Here is a 24,965-nt window from a genome sequence, read left to right on the forward strand (position 1 = left end):
GGTTAGGGCTCTGGACTCTTGACCGGAGGGTCGTGGGTTCAATCCCCGGTGGGGACACTGCTGCTGTACCCTTGAGCAAGGTACTTTACCTAGATTGCTCCAGTAAAAAACCCAACTGTATAAATGGGTAATTGTATGTAAAAATAATGTGATATCTTGTAACAATTGTAAGTCGCCCTGGATAAGGGCGTCAGCTAAGAAATAAATAATAATAAATAATAATAATCTGTGGCACTATTTGAAAATTGCGGTCCACAAGCGTCGTCCAACCAACCTGAACAGCCTGGAGTAAATCTGCCAAGAAGAATGGGCCAAAATCACTCCGACACTGTGCGCAAAGCTGGTACATACTTACCTCAAAAGACTTAAAGCTGTTATTGCAGCAAAATGTGGCGTTACCAAATATTAATGTGTGGGGGTTGAATACTTATGCAAGCAAGATATTTCAATTTTTTTATTTTTCTTAAAAATATTTCCCAATATAAAACCAATGTCACCTTACAATAATTGATTTTGAGTTTCAGTGTTTTAAAATAAAACATCAAACAGAACGAAATTTCAATGTACCATTTGTAATTCAGTAATATGAGAGAATTGGTCAGGGGTCTGAATACTTTTGCAAGGCACTGTGTATATAGCAAATAAGCGGCTGTGCTATTTTTAATAGCAAAAATAAAATCAAAACAAACACTTAGCTCTTACAAGCACTAACAGACACACACTGGAACACTAAACTAATAACTGGACAACTAAGCTGTTTACCGGCTAAAAAAACAAAACAAAAACCACACATTTTCACACGGCACAACAAGGTTTTTCACACTACCTTTATTCAACTATTACGGCTGTACACACGCACACAGTCGGGCTTCTTCACAAACACAGCAGCCCAGAACAGACTGGCTGCACTCTTTTTAAACCTTGCACCTGGCACTAATTTACAATCATTACCAGGTGCGGGTGATAATTAAACAATACCCTTAATAATAAACGTGCATGCGCACATGTTTATGGCATGGAGGATTTTAACTCCCTCCCTGCCTGTTATATATATTAGTGTTGTAAATCGAACCCTGCCGTTGACATGACTTTGCATAGCCACTTAGATTTGCATTATCTTCAGTGAATACAACTATATTGTCATTTTTCCAAACGGTACATTAGAGGTAGCGTACCCTTTCCTATTTTGTGTACTTTCACCCAGCACTTAAATCCAATTAAATTGTGTATCGGTCCAGGTTCCTGATGTGATTTTATAAGCTTGTTTTCAATTAAAAAAAAAAAAAACTGGACAGGATTTATTGATTGACACTTAACAGCAGCCAATAACCACCTGGGCTGCTGATTGGTAGATGGGGGCATCCGGGGTGGGTTTAGTATCCTAGGAGATCTCAACTCGTATTGTTAAGCGAGTGAACATTTTGCGAGAGACCAAAATGAAGAATAATAATAATAATAACAAAATATATACAGTAATTACTGCAGAGGATCGTGTACAATAATTTTGCATTCTACTGGTGGCAAACTATTTTGTACAACCTGCAATGTTTCATTGGATCACATATGTCGAGCTACGATCCAGTAGCATTTAGACTCAGACAGCAATCAAAAAAGAAAAAGGTAGCAGATAGTGCTTTGCTTCAAAATGAAAACGTTAAAAAAAAAAAAAAAAAAAAAAAAAAGTGGCACGTGACAATGTAGTAATGTTAAACATTATTAGTTTCACTCAAGACAGTTGGGACTGATTTAAAACAAAATAATATGTATAAAATACATTAACAAAGCAGGTTACTCTTGATCTCTGCATCATCCTGTATTTGTTCATAGATGCATATTCTCAGTAGCTTTTACAAGCAACAACACAGATTACGTTCTTGACAGTAAATTAATATATACAAGACATGTTTTTAATTTCATGGAATATTCGATTTCATTAAAATATTATCAATTTGTTATCGTGGGGTCCCAATCGGTAAGTAATTTGATTATTGTTACAAGCCTAATTTTTTATTGTATACATCATATATATATGTATATATATATGTATATATGTGTATATATATGTATATATATATATATATATATATATATATATAATATATATTAGTGCTACTGCAGCCCTAAATCAGCTAAGGTGCAAATGATTTGTTTGAAAGGTCACAAAATTAGTGAAATGGTTTCAGCCTGTGTGTACTCAAAGTGGTTTAACTTGTAGATAATTTCCCTCAGGTATATAAAGACTTTCAAGCTGCAACTCACATAGTGATCCAACAAAGCACCCATGAAGACCAAGGAGTTTTTGAAACAAGTCAGGGATAAAGTGGTAGAGAGGCACAGAGCAAGAGAAGGGTACAAGAACATTTCAAAGGCGCTGATTATCCCTCAGCACAGTGAAGTCCATCATTAAGAAGTGGAAGATGCATCATACCACCCAGACACTACACAGATCAGGTCGCCCTCCCAAAATGAGCAGCCGGGCAAGCAGAAACTGGTTCGGGATGTCACTCTGAAGCCAACAATGACCTTGAGAGATCTGCAAAGTTCTGTGTCTGAGATGGGAGTCAGTGTTCACACATCAGTAATAAGCCGGTCCCTACACAAAGCTGGCCTGTATGGACGGGTGGCAAGAAAGAAGCCATTACTCAAAAAGCCTAATCTTAAAGCAGGTATGGAGTTTGCGAAAAAGCATGTAGATGATACTGCAGACGTGGAAAAAGGTTTTGTGGTCAGACAAGACAAAAATTGAACTTTTCGGTCTAAATTCCAAGCGTTATGTCTGGCGCAAGCCCAACACTGCACATCACCCTGTCAACACCATCCCAACTGTCAAGCATGGTGGTGGCAGCATCATGTTATGGGGATGCTTCTCTTCAGCAGGGACTGGGAAGCTTGTCAGGATAGAGGGGAGAATGGATGGTGCAAAGTATCCTTGAGGAAAACCTTGAGTCGGCCAAGCCTCTGAAACTGGGGAGGGAAAATCACATTTCAGCAGGATAATGACCCAAAGCACAAAGCCAAAGCCACACTGGAGTGGTTGAACAAGAAGAGAATTAATGTTCTTGAATGGCCCAGTCAAAGTCCTGACTTGAATCCAATTGAACATTTATGGCGAGACTTGCAGTCCATCGGTGATCCCCAACAAACTTATCAGAGCTGGAGCAATTTTCCCGTGAAGAATGGGCAAAAATGTTACCATCCGACTGTGCAAAGCTAGTACAGACCTATCCAAAAAGACTTGTAGCAGTAATTGCTGCAAAATGGTGCTTCTACCAAGTACTGACTTAAGGGGCTGAATACTTGTGCAAGCAGTTAATTTCATTTTGTGCATTTTCTTTGCAAGTTTTGCTGAATTTAATCTCCTCCTCATATAACAGTGTTCAGTTTAACCACTACAGCTTTAAATAAAAAAAGTTTGAAAAACTGTGCATACATTTATTTGTAATTCAACAAAATGTGACATTATTGGAAGGGGGTGAATACTTCTGCATATATATGTCATTCCTCCAACTCGTCCTCCTGACTTGAAGGTAGAGTGTCTCACAATCCTGATGAGGTTTAATTTCTGGGTCCCTTGTTTGTAACATGACTAGCAACCTTTTTATGTAAAGTTTGGTTTATTAACTAAGAAATTATCAAATTTACGTAAGAATTTGTCTTGAAGTTGAATTATTAATTTTCCAGAGACCCAATTTTGTTTCTTAACTTTTGAGTACCTCAAGATACCAGGCACAGATAATATGAATACCTTCACCTTTAATGTATTTAAAGAATGTAGGGTTGTAAGCAAAGCAGACCTTGCGTGCAATCTGAAAAGCCAGGCCTCTGGCTACAGTGGGAGTGGACCCTTTCCCAGCCAGCCTGCAGGGAATCGTAATTTGGGTAGCCTGACTTGGAGGGCATATAAAATCTAAAACATGTTCATGGTATCTTTAGACCACTGCCTAAGTGCCTGAGGTTTTTAAGAGGAAGTAAGGTTGTGGCTCCATTTTTAATGTTTAGTTACAAATGTCTGTATAAAACTAAGTGTGTCATGGCTCCTGATTTAATTATAATTATTGAATGCAGTTATTTGATCATTCAACTATTTGGTTCATTCAAAACCATGTTAATACTAAATTGTGTATTTCCCATACATGTGGCCTTAAGGTTTGTCTTACAGATGGCGATTTAACAAGGAAGCACAGTAACTTTGTGGATTTGAATATTAACTGTACTCTGGGGCTGCCACGCTTTTTTAAATGTGTGCTCTTAACTGCAGTAAGAAACTACGCTCACTCATATTAATTACTCACATATTAGCAGAATAAAGAGCCCACGATGGAATGGAAAGTAAAACTAACATGCATGAACTGTGGAAATAAGCTCTAGTTTGTGAACAGTGCTCACAATGTAGCAATACAGACTGTACTAAAAAAGCAGTTCAAGTCCCAACAAAGTAAATTAGTAAGGTTGTGAATACATTTAGTGACTGGTATCTGGCTTAAGTTTATATGTTAAGTGGAAGTTGACAACTAAACAAGTGGAAATGCTAAATGATTGTTGTATTGGAAATGTATTTGGTGGCAAAAAATGACCATGTTGGGCAGCAGTGTGGAGTAGTGGTTAGGGCTCTGGACTCTTGACTGGAGGGTTGTGGGTTCAATCCCCAGTGGGGGACACTGCTGCTGTACCCTTGAGCAAGGTACTTTACCTAGATTGCTCCAGTAAAAACCCAACTGTATAAATGGGTAATTGTATGTAAAAATAATGTGATATCTGTATAATGTGAAATCTTGTAACAAGTGTAAGTCGCCCTGGATAAGGGCGTCTGCTAAGAAATAAATAATAATAATAATAATAATGTTGGCCAAGGGACAAAATGCTAGAAAAATCTACTTGTCCCCTCCCCCGTCACACAAAACACACACAAAAAAGTAGAATGTAACGTGCTGATCTATCCTGGTAGCTTGACTGGTTAACTAAATTCTTCAAGATACACAAAAGGTTCCCTGTGTGGTTCTTACCTGATTTTGATATTCAAGCAAAGAGCTCTCAAGTGTAGAAACAGAGCTTGAGCCAGCAAAGTGAATACTGCTTCTTGGTTTAGATTTAGGATTAGTCTTCCTTCTTGTGTTGGCACAGTTGTCCACAAAGCTCTCTGTGTTATTTGGTACTGTGGAGAGCAGCAGTCAACACAAATGTAAGTAGTTGTTTCCTTAACTGTGCCGTTGGACTGGTAAATGAGTCTAATGAATACCATTGACTCTCACCTGGATGTTGGTACCTGCTTAGTGGAGTGCTTAATATGTGGAGTGCTTCATATGAAAAGTTGAATGATCGGTTTCACAGTGCGCTAGTCTAAACTAATTTGAAACGTTTCACAAATTCATTTCTGTATGTCTACATAAGTTATTACATTAAAAACCTTGCAGTAAATGTAGGAATTGCACATTGTAGTTGCCAGAACCAAACTTTTTCAATCTGAAAATAATATACTATAGGATTTATAAATGTAAAATGAATACTGTATAGTCACGCAAATAGATGTATATAAAGAGAGTACAAAATAATGGCATGGGCTGGTATGTGGGACTATTTTTAGAAAATATTTAGAGAAGAAAATGAAGCTATTACACCTCCACCTACAAGGCTTTTAATATAGTACTTCATCAGTGTTACTATACCACTGCACCTCTTGTACAGTACTTGGACACGTGGGGCATGGTATACTGTATATGAAACAAACTAAAAACTGAAAGGTTATACCCAAGTATAAGCCCATACATCTAGGACCCTATGAAATTCACGTTGCAGAGAACACAGGCGGAATTAAGAGAAAAAAAACAGAATTAGGCACCCGAGGACAGTACCACAAAATCAATTTAAACAAACAAAATATATATGTATACATTTTCAAAATTACATTGAAATAGCACAGTGTTTGTATGACAAGAGGCTTCAAGAAACACATCATGGGAACGCATGAAAAAACTATTTTTGCACCTCTCAGCCACCGTACACGACCGTGATTTTTAACTGTAAAAAAGCACTGCCTCTTGTGACACTTCACTTGCTAGCTACCGTTATCGCTTAGGGGGGAAAACCTGAGCCGATATGACTACTGCAGAATGTAGTGTCTAGTTGCTGCATTTTATCTCAGGTTCTCAGGTAGATATTACTAAGTGCCTTTTTATTAAATTAGAATAAATCAAAATATTTAGGCTTTTATTTACATTGTTATTAATTATTAATTACAACATTAAACCTATTTTGAAATGTTATAGTTCAGCTTGTATTGAAAAGAAAACCTAGTAAAAAAACCTACATTTTGATTTTTTTTAATTTACGATGTTCCTAGTTTGTTTCTATTACTTTGTGCCAATTTGTACCTTTTTTTCTGAAAGCACTTTGATTAAAAACGTTTAGAAAGGTGTTTTTTTTGGTTATTTTTTCATGCATTTCTAACTTCGTCATTGCTGTCAATGTATCAAACACTTGTGGTTATAAAAAACAAACAAACTAACAGATTACAGATTTTTAAAACCGAAGCTGGAATGTGCTATCTGTGCCATGTTTGCCCGTTATTTTTGTATGAAAATCCGTTTTGGCCCGGATAAATACCCATGGGGGACATACAGGGGTTCCCCGTCTGTGAGACTCAACTTTGAAATAAGTGGCCCAAAGCAATTTAACGCACGAAATACCCGTTACTTACTCAATGTGTGTTTATAGGATAACATGCCAACTTGCTATCTGTGCCATATTTTCCTGCTGTGTTCGTATCAAAATCAGTTTTGGGCCAGGATAAATACACACGGGGGATCGCAGAGGGGTTCCCTCTGTGAGAATCAACTTTGAAATAAGTGATCCAAAGCGATTTAACGCAAGAAATACCCCAGCTACTTATTCAATTTGTGTTACATTTGCTGTATGCGAATAAGAAGCTGGCGAATAAGAAGCCAACATCAGCATCGTCACTCATTTCTGGTTTTTAATAACCATGCGCCAATAATGCATGAGGGGAAAATATCGTGGCTCACATGAATAGAAAAAAACCTGCCCTGAAGTAGTTTCTAGTGTTATATAACACCGTGTAACAAATTTTTTTTTTTTTTTTGTTCCTGGGTAGTAAGTGTTACTTCGTAATTGCTTATGCCTCAAAAGTATAGAAAATGGCTATTATTCCCCACAAACTTTGCTTTTGTGACCAGGACAGTGATATTTTAAAATTTACCTATTTTCCAGAACATTCCAGATAGATTCAGTGCTGAGTAAACTTGGAGTAACTTCTAGAACTTTCTAGAACTTTCCAGTAATATAAATAGTAGTATAAATACAGGGGCCTTAAGCCCACCAGTTCAGTTTAGTTCCAGCTGCCTAAGTGGATACATATCTGCATTTTTCTGAGATGGCATCAAGAGGCTGCAAGCATCTGGCAGATGCATTTTGCTATGTCTGCGGCCAATTTATCAAGACAAGAGCGAAAAAGTACTCCGTGGAAGCATCTGCTAAGATGTGTGAGGCCTACAAGGCATATTTCGGCATGCCTGTCGGGGATCAAGACAAACCCTGGGCACCTCATTTCACCTGCAAGCACTGCAAAAAAACTCTGGAAGGTAAGATGGACAATTGTTGCTCGGAATTTTATGTTATAAAATTTGTTAAAATTTTTAAAATTGTAAAAGTTTTTAATTTCAAAATGTTTTACAATTTTCAATGTTATTGAAAAAATATATCATATATGAAAAATGTTGCGAGAATCTCTTACACATTAGTCATGGGTGAAATAAATGTATTTTTGTAGGATGGTACAGAGGGGAAAAGAGAGCCATGAAGTTCGCTATCCCAAGAATTTGGCGGGAACCCACTGACCAATCAAGCAACTGCTACTTCTGCATGGTGGACCCTTCCAAACGTCGGACTGGCAAGAATGCACCTGCTATCACGTATCCGGACCTTCCTTCATCCATCGCCCCGGTGCCACACTGCCATGAGCTCCCCGTACCCACTCCTCCGGAGAGAGAGCAGCCGTCTTTAGAAGAGAGGAGCAAGTCAGAGAGCGAGGAAGACGTTGTAGATCCAGATGACAATTTCAGAGGTGGAGCTGAGGAGAGAAACCCATACTACCCCAACCAAAAAGACTACTCACTTCTAAATCTTTTGTAGTCATTTTTGTATTACTTTAGTATAAATACATGTTCATTTGGATTCATATGTTGTTTTTTTCTGACTTTATGTGAACGAAAAGACACAAGTTCGCCCGTTTTCTCATTGGAAATAGGTAAATTTCTAAATATCACTGTCCTGGTCACAAAAGCAAAGTTTGTGGGGAATAATAGCCATTTTCTATCCTTTTGAGGCATAAGCAATTAGGAAATAACACTTCCTACCCAGGAACAAAAATTGTGTTACATAGTGTAATTAATAAATTACGGGTGCACCGATAAGATTTTCTTGGCCAATGGTTATCTACCCATATCGGCCGATACCGATAATAAATAGACTGTGCAGGTAAACTACTAGAACAAGACAGGGCTTATATTTAAACAGTTTTATAATTATAAATGTTAAACAATTAACAGATATCGTTTACTTGTTGTATGTATGACAAACACGAACAGTATTGTTTAGTTGTTGCATTTACTTCAGAAAATGAATACAAAGAATAACGTAATATTATATTGTGTGCTTGTCAGCAATTTATACGTTTGTTTTACAACAGTCACACAAAAATAACAATTTGCATTTGTCCTAGTAAAAACACTTCTGTTAATGTGACATTAACTTTTATAGCCACTTGCTGTCAAACATTGCATATTATAACTTCGACCCATACTGTACAGTAGAAAAAAAAATAGCCTACGCAATGTCAACTACAATAACATCCGTTAAATTTTTATTTTAAGCATACATTGCTTAAAAATTCAGCCAAACGTAAATTGTTCACTTAATCAGAAACAAAAAGATGTCATGAAAATATTAGGTTAAATTCCGTCAAACTTGAATTTGTTACTAAACAAGACGGCACAGTAATCAATTCCAGCTTCAAAATGCCGCCTAACACACCCGCAACCAATGTAGATTAAACAGAGCAAGATAGACAAAAATTCCAAAAGGTAATTCCCACTTAACGTTTAGAGAGCCCACAACTCCTTGGAAGTTAGGAAGATTGTTGTTGTCATTGCTGCTGTAGTCTTGGTTTTAAAAAAGTGCTTTTCAGTTAAACTGTTTACGTTCAAGGATTTGATCAAATGAGCTACAGAGGACGATCTGAAGTGATACCAAGCTGCCAAAGAGAGAGAGAGAGAGAGAGAGAGACGGAGAAGAGACATTGCAGAGGCAGTTTTGTAACAAACCGTGCATCAATGCTGCATTTGAACAATCATTTGCAGACAAAATGGTTACTTTTGGCATTACTTTTTTTTTTTTTTTTTTTTTTAAAGAAATCTTGTGAAAATGGCTTGGCAACGGGAGCGTATTGAAAAATGAATTGACCTCTATGAGAATTATCCGTGCCTATATAATGAAAATCAAAACCTACCATGATAGAAATGTACGGAGCAAGGCAATTGAGCAAATTGCCGCTGAGATTAATAGGACAGTTTTTGTTATGAGAAAAGAGCATACAGACTGTTTAAATAGCAAATGCTGGTCAATCCTAAATTAGAATGTCTATGAGTATTTCAAAAACAAAATTTTAAAAAGAAAAAAAATGAAGTGTGTTATCTTTCTAGACTACAGACATAGATAAGTCTCCTTAGAAGTAGCCTACTTTAATAAAGTAATGTAATGTTGTATTCCAAATAAAATTATTATTTATTTTCATAGCACCATTGTAGGTGTTGTTAAATATCAAAATACAAAATTGTAAATATAGTTACAGTTAGTGTATTTGCTACTATACAGACACCTATCATGTCACGGTTCAAATATGTGTAGCTATGTTAAGCGATCATGCATTAAAAGCAAATATGAAAAAGTATGTGATGCATATAAAGTTGATAAATTCTATTATACAGATTCAGAGGATCTAGTTTTCAAGAAGTTCAGTAACTACTCAAGTGTCGAGATCCATTCTTACAAAATGTGTGTAACCGGACACGTCCTGATTACGCAATTCCAATAGTAAATTGTTATAAGCTCCCATCTCATCCCTCTTCCTAATCCACTCCCTTGCCCATATTTTGCAGTTCCTCCTTCTTTTTCTCCTTTTATTTATTAATAAAACAGCTGCGGAAGCGCATAACATCGTTAAAACCTCTTCATCGGCCATGATCAAATCAACAAAATTGCCTCGTGTATGGTGATGAATAGAATGCGAGAAGTCGTCTGTTATAATTCACAGCCGACAAATCGCCCCATGTCTGGTGGGCTTTACCACGGGGTACTCTGAGTAAGTGTCTTTGAGCTCTATTCTAATGCTATAACCAAAAGCAATACAACTGTGCTAAGGAAATAAAGAATGTTGAACGGAGAAATCTTGTTTGGGCGTTGTTTATACACTTCACGAACCTGGCCAGCTCCTCCTGAAGAGCACATATAAACTACTGTCCTACTCCTGTCATTTCACCCCTGGTCGAGTCAACGCCCCCTACCCCAGTTTTGCCTTAGCGACAACTTTACGCACCCTGGGTATTGACGCGGCAGAATCCTGAAATTCCTGTCTGGACAGCTTGTATACAACATGTATCAACTGTTAAGGCTAAGAAAGTTGGCACAAAGGGAGTTTTCGGAGAGCTAGTTTATGATTTCGCCAAGTTGCTTAAAAAAATGTTTTGAGGGGGGGAAATCTCCCCTACAACTAGTTGCTTTCAACTTCAAACCCACTGCGTAAACCTCCACTCCTTATTGCTGCACTGACTAACAGATACATCCTTTTCAGGGAAACTTTTGAACCTAACTATCCAACAACTGAATACATAACGAAGTAAAGCTTGCATTTCTCCATAGTCATTTTCCAAGGTTTGTGAGTCATAAATGACAACTCTTCTCTAGAAGTGTTTGGCCCAGTCAGTAAATACAGGGGAGGGGGGAGGGAATTTCTGATAAGACCCAGAATATTAGTGACCTCCCTGAACACCAGGCTGATAAGAGTGTGATCTCCCTCAGGCACTTAGGTTGTAAGTAGCCTTATCCCAGAATGAGTAATGTTCTGTTGCACTGCAGTGAAATGTTGGCAGGATTTGTAATCACTGACTTACCTGCATAGCCTTTATGGGTGTGCTGTCTTTTTATGTCTGATACATGTATGTACACGAAAAAGGATGGTTCCTTTTTATTAGTCAGTATTATTTGTGTTGCGTCTTCTGTTTTTTTTTTTTTTTTAAGTCCAAATCTCAAACGGTATATAGTCTTGTCTCAAGAGCTGAATGTTTTGCCAGGGTTTTTTTTTTTAGTTTTTTTTATAAAGTATCATCATTATTTATACACAAGCTTTATTGTTAAATCTGTAGCTCAGTGCTGCAATTTACAACCTGACTGCACTGTGATGCCTTTTTTGTACATGACGTAGACTTAAAAAGCAAGACTGACATTTCTTGCAAGTCATGGTTATGAATATAAAATGAGTAACAGGAAAATGTACAGCACCATTGTATACATCCACTGTTTGCACATGTAAAAATTTAAGTGGATTTAGATAGACAGATGCCTCCAAATACCCCAGTTTAAATAAATGGAACATAGGCCTGTAGATTTATATATAGTATAGGCTAGCCAGCCTCTGTTTACACCATATTCTGATACTATCAATAACCTGTGCCACAAAGACTGTAAATAAGCAAAATATTGGCACAGAAATGCAGTTAATTTTAAATACAGTAATTTCTGGAGAATCCATTCACTGGAGAAAAACTCCTGCGTCTAATGTTAAATATACATGCGCTAATGCAATTTTTATAGTGGATTAGAGGTTTATACATCTTTAGGATCTTAACAGTTTACCTAATAAAATACATGCATCAGATTTTAGGAAATAAGCACACGAGTTCACCCTGTAGAATATTTAAAAAAAAAACAAGTACAATTGTCCTTTTACTGCCTTTTGTTTGATTTTCTTTTCTGTTAAGGGATAGAATATTCATGCCCAGGGTTTGCTCAATGGGTTCCTTAATGGCTGTGCTAGAGCAGCTAACAAGGAGTTGGCCAACTTGAGCCCTTTCACACCCTGCTAGTGTGAACCATTGAAACACATTTCTGGGGTATTGCAGGTGAGAGACTGGCTATTCTACATTTTTAAAGTTAGTTAACGGAGGTGGATGGGGTTGCTTATTGGATTACCTTCAGGTAGCACAATACAATAAGTAACTGAAAGTGCTCCGTATATGCAGTATACATACACAGGAGATTTTTAACTCTGCTGATTGTAGTATCCTTAAGCTCCAACTTCTATTATGTGCCACTTTGGGCTTATAGTGCAATATCCAAAATTATAAAGTATTTTATAACTAAAGTAATATCCTGATTTTTCTAGTAATGCTAGTCTATTACACCAATTTTAGCCAAAAGCCCAACAAATGAAAGGCATTCCATAGTGAATGAAGTGTTGGCTTATGTGAGCACCCTGCTTTAGGGAAAGAGGCTTACGTTTCTACAGTCGTCCTCTGCAGAGTGCCTATAATAAACCCATACATTAAAATTACTGCATGCCTTGTTAGTGACGACCCTTAGAACTCTAATACGTACCACATCTCAAATATATACCCCCCACCCCCATTTGTAAACAGAATCCATTATCTTGGGTGGTATGTGACTTAGTCTGGCAATTGCTAGGCATTTACATTGGTCTGTTAATACTTTATTTATAATCTGTATTAATTTTTGTTTAACAATCGTTGGCAAATGAAGATCTCGGGGAAAGTACGAAAAACAAAAGCTGCCCATTTACAAGAAACATTGAATGAATTAAACAAACTCCCTCTCGCTTGTTTCTTTAAGTACCTCGCTTGTAGCGTGAAGACCTTTGCACGTTCCAGTTACACATTTTTTTTGTTTGTTTTTTTGTTTTTTGATCGATGCCGGATCTCATACTGGAAAAACAAAATAGTATGTTGTGTGGCAATTCCTGTAATGGGCAGCCCAGGGCTGTTCTAGAAACTCAAATTTATTATTCCCAGAATATTTCGGAAAATGACCTATATTATTATTATTATTATTATTTATTTCTTAGCAGACGCCCTTATCCAGGGCGACTTACAATTGTTACAAGATATCACATTATTTTTACATACAATTAGCCATTTATACAGTTGGGTTATTACTGGAGCAATCTAGGTAAAGTATCTTGCTCAAGGGTACAACAGCAGTGTCCACCACCTGGGATTGAACCCACAACCCTCCGGTCAAGAGTCCAGAGCCCTAACCACTACTTCACACTGCTGCCCTAATGAGACTGCCTGTGCAGAATAAGCTTGATGATAAAACTGCTTAACTTCAAAAAGCCAAACCAAAAAAACACTGTCAATACCAAAACAAAGACTAGTAGAAATGTGTGGAAGAGCAGAATAACACAAGTACTCTTAGAAAAACAATAAGCAACATACATTTAATAAGGAATGACCTCAGCCACACGCCCTTCTGGGATGTTACACAGTTTAGACTGGTGCTGTGAAAGCAGAGGCTTTCGAGTGATGAGGAAATCATCCACCTTAAAAAAAAAAAAAAAAAAAAAAAAAAAAAAAAAGCCAAACTAATTTTCAAGTAGTGTCGTCGTTGTCGTCCCCCCCCCCCCCCCCCCCAAACACAGTTTAATTACATTAAAAGATATACTTCAGTTTACAATTGATTGTTAAATAAACTACAGGTTACTAGGGAACACAATGCTGCTATAAAACCAGCTGTGGCTTATCTTGGCAGGGTATCTGTTGATCAAATGTGCTCCTTAGTTATAGTTTTACCTCAGAATGTATTATTGTGTAAAGTTTAGAAAACACATAATTGAACTGATGTTTGAACATTGGATAGCAAGTTAACAACCATCTTAATTGTATATTAAAAAAAACAAATGTATGTACACCATAAACCTGCAGATTCATTACCTAACTACTCTTGTCATTTAATGACCACTTACTCTGGAAGCTGCACTTGGACTGAGATTAATGGGAAACACTATCACTAGCAGTGCCAGTCATCATTTCAAGAAGATCCATACAGTCAAACAAAAGTTAATGGCTTGCAGGCCTTGCTGCAACCATCCACTAGTGCAACAATTGCTTGCTCTGCAAACCAAAAATGAGTTTGCAGAAGTTTTAATCAATCATTAAAAGCATTACAGACAGTAGACCTGTTTTCAGAGGGTTCATTACCTGCTGCTGCACTCAGCATATGGTATGATTAGGAATTAAAGCCACATACATACATACATACATACATACACACACACACACACACATACATACATACATACATACATACATACATATATACATACACATACATACACACATACTGTATCAGTTGAATGTAACTACCTGTGAAAAACCAAACAGAAATATCTAGTGGAGGGATGTGGATAGGGTCTATTTGTTTTTTCTGTTAATGTCTGTGCTTTTTAATTCTGGGAGGTGTTCCAGAGGAGGTTACATTTTTGTACTGGAGCTTATGACTTGTAGTGTGCAACAGCTGACTGGGGAACATGTCATGTGTAGCTTGTGATCACATAATGTAACCAACCAAAATAGCTAGATGAAGGAAATGTGCATCTCCAGCTTGATGTAATAGAACAGGGTGAGTGTGATTCTGTGTATCCCTCAGCACCCTAATCATCGTCCAGATAGGTTTTCCTGTTGGGTGTAGTAGCTTGCCTAATTTTGGTGTATGAAACGAGACGATTGGCTTGGAAGGGAAGTCTGTAATGTTTTATTGCATTGTGCAACAAGCACAAGTGAAGAAATCATCATTTATATCCAACAAACCTTCCTTGCTACCCTAAACATACTGGTTTCTACCGATTTTTCATACCAAGATGTGTTTTCTTAATCACACACTCCGTAACCTTACCTCGGGACAGATCTTGAAACAAAAGGTGCAGGATATGGTCAAGGAACATGTATTTTGTTTTCCTTCTTGTTCCAATGGCTAGTGTCCACGCTTTGTCAGGGAAAGGGTTGCCTCTCCAGGCACTGCTGTTTTCAACAACAGCTTCCAGTTATTTAAATCTTTTTTTACCTCAATATTTTTAGATACCCAACCACACTATACATTCTATTGATTGTCATACTCTTATGAATAAAGTGTTATAGTAAAGGAATCTCTTAAGTCAAATAAACCAAGTAAATCAAATTACCTTCTATACAAAAGACAGAAATACTGAAGTGTAGAAGCGTCTTATTACAAGGCCCTTATGGGGATGTAATGAAGGCTCACGTACGTAGTTTACAAATGAGAGTTTGACACGTTCTAGAGAACCGCTTACCAGGTTGTGGTTAGGAGCTATGTATCACAGTGGCTTTAGTTCAGGTGCTCAACTTTCTCATGAAATGTGTATTTACTGCTGTGGCAGCGATACAGGAACACACTCATTTAAAAAAACAATCATTTTTAAAATAAAATACATTCATCTTTAGACATGTCTGTTTTGAGCTTTCATTACACATGTACAGCAATACACTGTTGTATGCTGGCCAATACTGTTTAAGGGCCCTAATGAATATATACCAGACTATTACAAAGGCTGGAAACTGCAGATCATATCTTATGGTAATGTTTGAAAGCAGACTACTGTATGTGGTTACCTGTTCACATCAGATTGGCAACTGTTTTCTAACCAAAGCATAGCCGTAGTCGTACACAGATGTAAAAGCTGTTAAGGCCTCACTGGCTTAGGATTGAAGATCTGTCACCCTGAAGGTCATACCAAGTTCACAAGAAGCTTCAACTGACTTTTTATGGAAATGTAGTTAAAAACAAGGCTTCCTCTTACAGTTCTTCTTCCAAATAGTACTTAAAACACAGGAAGTGAGTCATGTCTTAGCTGTTTTTTGTTTGAAAAATGTTTTTAATTGTGAAGAACACCTTTTTGTTTTCTTTTTGTTTTTTATGTTGAAGTTGTGTACGGTAGACTTCCGTTCCCTCAATGTGTTCACGTTGTGGACATATTTTCCTGAAAATGTTGTAATTGCAGGAAAATAAAATGATTTTTTTTGTTTTTAGAGCTTGCTAAAAAAATGTTTTTAAAAATAAAAGAAATTGTTCTTAAACTGTAGCCAACAATTGCAGATGATCTACAAAGTGGCAAAACATTTAGCTGGTAATGTGCAAATTATTCCGAACAAATTGGTAAAAGACTTGAAAGCACTTTGGAGTCCTTTCTAGTTGGGTCAGTCCCTAAAACCACTCCCTTTTGACGCATGTGGTTTCCCAACAGAACCTGTTATGCATTATTTTTAGATTTACATCACGCTTATTTTAAGCATTCCTTTTGATATTCTCCCAGAAAGTTAAAATAGTTAAAGTTTAAACAAAAAGTAGTTTACCAACTTTTAATTAATTATCAATACAATATAACCTGACATTGGTGGTGTGGGGTGTAATACAATGAAGGGTACCTTAATTTAAACCTAAACTACCATAAGAGCTTTTCTTTAAATATGTTTTGCTATTGGATTATTTGTTAAAGGGATTTGCTGCATGTTGATATCAACACTCCATATACTTTGTGAGGGTTAGTTCATCTTAGACCAAAAAGTCCTGGTTATGAAATAGCTAACACAAATATCGTTTTCTGCTGTTTTTGGTCCTAAAGTTGTGTAAAAGCAAAGTCGTATAAGAATAGAATAAAGGAAATGTTATACTTTATGCTAAATACAAACTATGGTATTGAGAAAAGGAGCTAACAATTTTCAGTTGTCCCCCCGTTTTTTTTTTTTTTTAAATGTTCTTTTCCCATACAAACCTATCACTGTGACTTCTTTAAATGTAAATAAACTGAATTGCAAAGCAAGGCCCCAAAGTATGTGAACAAATAGATCAGTTAGAGTAGATTCGGTATACTACTTTCATTGGCAAAGACACAGCTTTATTAAGTCAGTAGAAAGCACAAAGACATATAGCACTATGGTGCCTAGTTTATATATATTATATACACACATTTTATACACACAGTGTATATATACATAGTATGTATAATTTAAAAGTTCAGCAGTAATTGCTGGGTCGCATTCTAATTTCAATGATAGCAGAAATAGATAAATACTGCAATAACACTTGTTTTACAAGGAGGGGAAAAAAGTCATTTGTTTTTTGTGTTGGTCACTGAAGCATCATTTTGGAACTACTTTTACACACCATTTTTTCACCCCATTATGTAATGGCTACGTACCTGCCTTTTCAAATTTGAAACCAATCTTTTGAACACTTTTACAGGACAACCCTTTTAGTTTCAATTCTACTTGAATCCTGGGCTGATTCTTCATCGGTTGCAGCCTTCTATAAAAAGTTCTCTCACGTATTCCTCCGCTCATAAAGCTTTTCATGACAAAGTTAGTTATACATTATGCTCCAAAGTAATTCCAAGTTGCTGATTTCAAGTTCCTTTCAGTTTCCAAAAGTGATGGATGAAGTTATTGCATAATTTCCTTTCAAACAGTGAAATTGTACAAACCACACTGTGAGGGAAAAGTCTGGGCTGTAAAGTCAGCACTTACACCGTGGATTCTGTCTGAGACACTTTGGTTTTAATGGTGCACAGGCTTTGCTGTGTGGGGCTTACCGTTAGCATGGCTTCAGAGAACTTGGTATCGTAATACTTGCTCGTGGATTTCCTTTTTATGGAGTTTTGGATGGTCTCAGAAGTGAAGTAGTATACAATTGGGTCAAAGCAGCAGTTGGAAACCGCGATGCACAGCGTCACTGGGTACATGGTCCGGACGACAGCCACCAACGAGCATCCCTTCAGAGCCTGAGTCCGGACGAGGGCGTAGAACACCAGGTTGATGTTGTAGGGCACGAAGCAGAAGCAAAAGATAAAGAGGTGAACCATAATCATGCGCAGGATCTTAGTTTTGTTTAGCTTTCCCCATTTGAGGGTTTTGGGCCTGCGGAGGGTCTGCAGGACCATGGCGGAACAGGAGATGTTGAGGATAAGGGGGATGAGGAACCCCACCGTCTCGATAAAGATGACCACCTTGGACAGGTATTCCTTCCATACACTACTTGAGAAGTTCTCAAAACAGGAGTATTTGTTCTCGTCTTTATTGTGCTTAGCTGTGGAATTGAGAAGAAAGCCAGTAGGCAAACTTCCTGCAAGCACCAGCGCCCAAACGGCACAGCAAATGATTTTGGCATTACGCTTGGTGCGCAGAGTCCGGGACCAGAACGGGTGCACGATGGCCAAGAAGCGGTCCACGCTGATGCAGGTGAGGAAGAGCATGCTCCCGTACATGTTAGTGTAAAAAAGGGAGACGGAGATCTTGCAGAGCATATCCCCAAACGGCCAGTTGCGGGTAACAAAGTAGAAGATCCGGAAAGGCAACGTGAAGACAAAGATCAGATCGGAGAATACCAGGTTCATCATGTAAGTGGTGGTCTCGTTGCGCAGCTTCAGCGAGCACATAAAGATGTACAAGGCCACCAAATTGGAGATCAGTCCCAAAACAAAGACCATGCTGTACACACAGCCGTACAGTGTGTACTTAAAGCTGTCATCGATGCTACAGTTGTTGGTGGTGTTTGACATGGTAAACAGCTTGTGTTTTACTTCTGTGCATTCAGTTCCTAATAGATATTCCCCAGCTAGTCTGAATTGAAATTGGAAATGGGGAACCAAAAACCATGTGTTGAAATGTAGCTTCCTTTGGTTGATGACTTCAGTTTTAGTTACAAGAAACAGTTTGGTTCCATTTATTGCGTTGATGGCATTGTTTTCTCAATTCATTAAGCACTTCTAAAGTCTGAAAAGGTACAGCATGTTTAGGCTCCTTCTCCTGTCCCCCTGCCCAGATCAGTCCTAAGGTAAACTCTGAGCTATGTATCTCTCCTCATTCTGGCTGAGAGGAACATTTGTCAAGACCGTACCTTGTATAGCTTTCAAGATCTGCGTTCAGAGGACAAGTGTAGCTGTGTGTTCCCTTTTGTCGCTCTTGTTTGTGATTTAAGTTGCAGGCAGTCCCAGATCTACACTGTGCTTCTTGTCAGCCAGTCGAACAATCTCTTATTTCCACCGAGCAGTCTTGGGCCAGCTGGAAAGGCAACAGGCAGGTCTCAATCAGTTCAGCCACCGGGGTGGGTGTGTGCTTGCTTTAAGAGGTTTCTCTGTCCTGCAGTAACTTCAGACGTTTTCCTCCCCAGATGGTGGTGGCGTTGTGATGTTCACCCTTTCGAGCACAACTTGTAATGTGTGCTGTGATCTTACAGGAAAGCAGAGCAGGAATTGGCTCAGCCCACTTTTTTTTTTTTTTTGCTGTATGTGATAGCGTGCATACTGTGAAACAAAGCCCAGAGGTCTTACAGGTACCATTAGTTAAGCAGCAAGTTGTTGCGTGGGCAAGCCCTATTTAACTCTTTGTTTACTTAAACAGCCTCTTCCAATCAGAGGTGAGTGTTTTTTGTCACCCTCCCCCAATTGTTTAAATGTGTGGGGGCTGGGAGGAAACATTCTATTGTAGGGGCTCATTTGGTAAAACATTTCAAACAAAACATTTAATTGTTGAGGTTTCAAATGGTCAATTAATGGGCTCTCTATAAAACTACTTGTATTGGTAAGTGTAGAATCCTAGATGTTTCCAAAATTAGCTGGGTAAAGCAGTGGTCTCTTGTTTTTTGTTTAGATCTTTTTAACTACGTTTTGACTTGAATTTACCTCCCTAACCTCAAATCTTATTTTAATTGTGGAGTGGTTCTTAAGTACTGTACATTTATAATTCCTCACACTATAGTTAAACAAGCTTCATGTGAAACTGTGCTTTTTTCAAAAGAGCATTTATTGACATGTTTCTACTGGAAGTCTTTAAATATCTTGATAAAGTAGACAGTGTGTAAATGCATTTTATTAAGTTCTTTCAGTAAAAAGTAATAAAGGGTAATGTTATTGCAAACAACCTAACGACTACAGGAAGCCAGCAAATTGTGCAGGATAAAGGAGGAACATGTATTTCAGAGAAAACTGAGAGGTTTGAGTCTGCAATGTGTGTTGGGGCTGGAAGTTTTAAATCCCAGTCTTTTTCTGGGTAGAGTCGCTCCACAGGGGGGCCTGCTAGGTGTGATGGTTTTATACACTCAATAAACCAGGCTTTACAAAACATGTGTATTATACCGTGTAGGCCTGCAAAGTAGTACATTCAATTACAGACAGGTAACTAGGTGTTCTATGTAAAATAAGTTACTGCAAATATACTTTATTGCCTAGATGTTAATAGAATGTATGATGTTGTTCTGGTTTTAAACGTCATTGTATGCAGCAGCAGCCCTCTCTGCATCCACAGTGTTTGTTGGAAATGACAGACATCGCCGAGGTAGGGACGGGTCTGTAGCTGGACAATATATATCTAAAAGATAAACGTTAAGCCTCTGAAATTACTGACATCTTATTTATTTTTTGTCCTGCGGTGCTTTTAATGTATTTTTCTGCTCATACTACTTTTTACACGATCCGCTGCAGTAATGATTTATAGCACCTTTTGATTTATTTTGGACACATTTTAAAATCTGGGTCTAATTTGCCTGACGGTACTACCAGTTGAGATCCATAGGTCATACTAAACCTGTCCTGGATGCCCTTGTCTACCAGTCAGTGAGTAGAGCCCTTTTTTTGTTGTCAAGTGTCAATCAATAAATCATGTCCATTTCATGATGAACTTGCTTTCTTTAAATTGAAACAAGCTAACAATCGCATCAGGAACCTGTAACGGTATATATAACTGCATTGGATTTTACTACAGGGTAAAAGTACACAAAACAGACCAGATTTCACAGTGCAGAATGAATTTCACGGTCTGTGTCACATTTTTCACAGCCTTGAAATGAGTAGGGCCCTAACTATACTGCATAGTAGAGCCGCTTACTAATTCATCTCTCTCAATATTTGGATAGCAAAAAATCAAGTTAAAATCCAATTGAAATGGTCTTTTTTTAAGGTATTTTAGTGGCTTCAACAAAAAATTACAAAAACATAATACACTGTACTTACAAATATAATACTAAAGTATTCATTATTTATAAGATATGTAAATATAAGTGTTTTACACTTATATATACTGTGTATATATATATATATATATATATATATCATAAAGAGACATCTTGGTAAGATTTCTGTGTCTAAAATTAAAATATATATGTTTGTTTTTGTAGGGCTTAATAAAAGGATATTGAAAGGTTTTATTCTGATTTACATTTGACTACAATACCACACAAGCATGTCCATTCCTAAAATAGCAACACCCCCCTCCCCCAAATCTTGGGAGGGGAGGGGGGTTGTGTCCATCTGGTCTCAACAGCTTGGAGGGCTGTGCAGGTAGAGTAGGGGCTGTTTTACTAAGAAGCATGGTTAAATGTGCCCACAGGGTCTTGTTATAGGGAACAAAGGCCTTTCATACATCGTTACTGTTAACTTTTGCAAACACATTTTTGTACATTTCAGTGATTGCATAGATTTCAAATTCAGTAGATAAACTGCTGCATCCTGGTACTTGTACAGGTCACATGGCCTGATTTTACAGCAAGTGTGTGCGAGCTACAACACATGAACCGATTGGGTACCAAGTAGCAGCAGCTTTTTTATTTTTATTAAAATATGAATTAAATAGTTGGTGACCTTTGTTTTACACAATAGTAGGGATGGGAATTTTAAACATTTAAACGTATAAACTCTAAAGAAGTGGTAAAACATTTAATAATATGCTAGACGTATAACCGGTTACGTGACAAATGTCACCAAACACATATTTTTTCATGCATTCATTTTAGTAATTTATCATCAGTAGTCCGTCGCGTATCAGACTGCTCTAGTGCCACAGTAAGGCCAGATATTATAAAAAGGAAGGGGTTTGGCAATTGCCTTCAAGTTGCTTTTCTAATTGGTGCAACAGAAAGATTGACACTCGGGCGAGTTTTATTCTCGGTTGATCTGGCGCTTCATTGGTGCACTGTGTGTGTTTATGCCTGTAGTAGGCGTGGTAGGGTATCAATTCCACGGCGAGGTAATAACGTTAATGACAAGCGTTTTTTCTGAATTTGTTCTATATTTAAAATGGCATCTCTAAACAGAGGAAGCAACGTTTTGGAAGTATTTTGAGGAACCGGACGAGAAAACGTGGTATGTAAATAATTATGCCAAACAAAATTGCCATACCACAAAAACATTCAGAATCATTGTGGATGGAGCTACTGGTGGCAATAAAAAGCAAACATCCATAACAACATTTGCTATAGATTTGGCCGAACAGGGCATGATCACGTTATCCCCTATGAGGATAGCGCATGTGAATTGTGAATGCAGCAGTTTTGAAATCGATGTAAGATTATCCCAATACTGTGGCAACCCATAAAACAATAACAGCGAGGCTGGAAAAACTTAAAGAAAATCGTGCTGCAGCTGTTCATACAAAACATTCAAAGGGAGGAAAAGTTGCAATTACCACAGACTCGTGGACCCCATTCCCCAATCTTCCCATAGGTGGAAGGCTTTTTTCACTTGAAATTTTTCTATAAGCTTTTGTACCGAATGGCCGTTTATGTTTAGTACAGTTTTTATTTGTATGTTGGAACCACTTCACTGTAAAGGACCCCTGAGACACAGTTCAAACAGGTAGGCCAGGCATACCGCGGTAAAGTTAGCTTGACGTTCGATATTCGTTTGATATTCGACTCCTGCGAACACACGACAAGAATGAAAATGGCTGAATCTCCCCAACCACAGAAGCTAGAGTGCTCAAACCAACTTTAATTTAAAGGAGACCAGTTGAGAATTGTTTCACAACCTCTATTTTTTACATGTGAAGCCTAAGAATAATTTGTGAAAAGGAATGACATACTGCATATATGCACCCTGGTCCTGGCATCAATGAAAATGGATTTATCTACCCAACCACAGCAGCTAGCGTTTTTAAACCAACTTTAATTTAAAGGAGACCAGTTGTGAATTGTTTCACAGCCTCTGTTTTACATGTGAATCCTAAGAATAATTTGTGAAAAACAATAACATATATGTCCTGGCATCAATGAAAAAGGCTTTATCTCCCCAACCACATATACAATCATATACAATTAACTGCACAAGAAGGCAAACATTATATTAATGACTTGTTGGAATGTTTAGGAGGTTTATGTACACTAGTACGGGGGAGTTTGATTCGAGTACTCAGAAATTGTAAAGATCACGTACTCGTCTTGAGCAACAATAGATCTCAAAAATCCCACCGCTACTATCAAAGACTACAAACTTAAGTCTCTGAGGCAGACTTTTTAATATCAGTCACAGTGCTCTTTAAAATTCCAAAACATTTTTCTGTTTTATCCCTGGCAATTACCTTTTCCAGAAGTGAAAGTATTTCCAACTTTTTTTCAATTGTAAGCACAACTTGCTTTTGCTTTCCTGTAGCCATTTTGCATTAGCGCTGTACAGTGGGTGATGTTTGTCATTTATTTATTTATTTATTTATTTATTTATTTATTAAACCATATAATTTGGGGCAAAGTTACTTGTATAAAAAAAAAATACAAAAAAACGTAATAGGTTCCTGTTTTGTTGTTGCTAAATGAACCTTTAAGAAACACACTATTCTAAAAACACTATACTATCTGAAAATGTGTTCAATATGTATATAGTATAGTGTTATATCTTCACTAGCAACTTTTTTTCTTTTTTCACTTTGTAGTTAAATTTGCGATTGTTAAAACGTTATTTGCTCACTTAGAGTTTATTTGCTTAGAAAATACTTAACTAGGGCTGTCCGTATCAGCATGTAATATAAAGTGTGTGTGTGTGTGTATTGTAAAAGAACTCACCAACCTGGGTTCGTTGCCCCTTTAAAAATACGACCCAGGACACTGAAATTGATTTTTTAAGCGCTGACGCGCTATTTTTTTAATAAACACCAAAATAAAACAAATACACAAAATAAACACCTAGCTCTGTACGAGCACTAACTAACACACAGGAACACCCTTCCTAACACGGGACAGCTAAGCTGTTTTCCCGACCTTTCCAAAACACCCGGTTTTACACCGCACTTACTTTCCTTCTCTTCCTTTGGCTACTCGGAGACAGCGCACCTCTTCTGCCTCCTTCTACTCAGCAGCCTCGAGCAGACTGCCTGCTCTCCTTTTAAACTCCGCACCTGGGTCTAATTCTCCAATAACGCCCAGGTGCGGATGATCATTAATAATAAAACAATTAAACAATAAAACTAAACAATAAAACAATTAACAAAACTGATTAAATGAAAAAGCAACACAATACAAAAAGGTGCATTTCTCTCGCAGGGAGGTTTTAACCCCCTCCCTGCTGTCTCTCACAACCAGCTATCTTACAGTATGTAGATATGGTTTAAACGCTGACATTGCAAAGTGTTTAAACGTTCATAAAAATCTACCAAAAGCACATCCCTACACAATAGTAGTTTATTTCACATTTTAATGCTTAAATTATTTAGTATTATGCAATGCATATTAAAAGGCGATATTGTTTAATGATGGCAAAATGTCGCAAGAGGGCCTATGTAGGATTCAGTATAGATGTCTGGGGGAAGTATGTAGCAATAGACAAGTTCATTTCTGCAAATGTACCTTCTGTTAGTTCCAGTAACAGTGAAAGCACTTCTGTGGTGAATATTTAATTACTGGCTACTGGCAAAACTTATCTTACAGACCCTTGTCCTTTCTGAGTTTACAGCACAAAAATAAAATGCATTTTATTCTTTTAATTAATTGAATGTATGAGAGCATGTGACAGAGTGAATGAATCTTGGTTATAAATCTCCCTCCCGACCTGTGAGGGGACTGTGTAAAGGGAACAGAGAGCCCCCGGACTGGATGGTCAGACAATTAATTCC

General features: G+C 37.5%; 2 protein-coding genes across 2 annotated transcripts in view; one reads left to right on the forward strand and one right to left on the reverse strand.

Moving 5' to 3' along the window:
* The window catches only part of LOC117407442 (retinoblastoma-associated protein), an 86,721-nt gene that overhangs the window by 35,012 nt on the left and 26,744 nt on the right, over window positions 1-24,965 (forward strand). The window lies entirely within an intron of this gene.
* LOC117407444 (lysophosphatidic acid receptor 6-like) lies at window positions 16,972-19,291 on the reverse strand. Its single transcript, XM_034012477.3, has one exon. It carries the CDS (start codon window positions 18,650-18,652, stop codon window positions 17,618-17,620), a length of 1,035 nt encoding a protein of 344 aa, XP_033868368.1. The 5' UTR covers window positions 18,653-19,291; the 3' UTR covers window positions 16,972-17,617.

This window comes from Acipenser ruthenus, chromosome 8 (genome assembly GCF_902713425.1).
Source record: "Acipenser ruthenus chromosome 8, fAciRut3.2 maternal haplotype, whole genome shotgun sequence".
Taxonomy (NCBI): Eukaryota; Metazoa; Chordata; class Actinopteri; order Acipenseriformes; family Acipenseridae; genus Acipenser; species Acipenser ruthenus.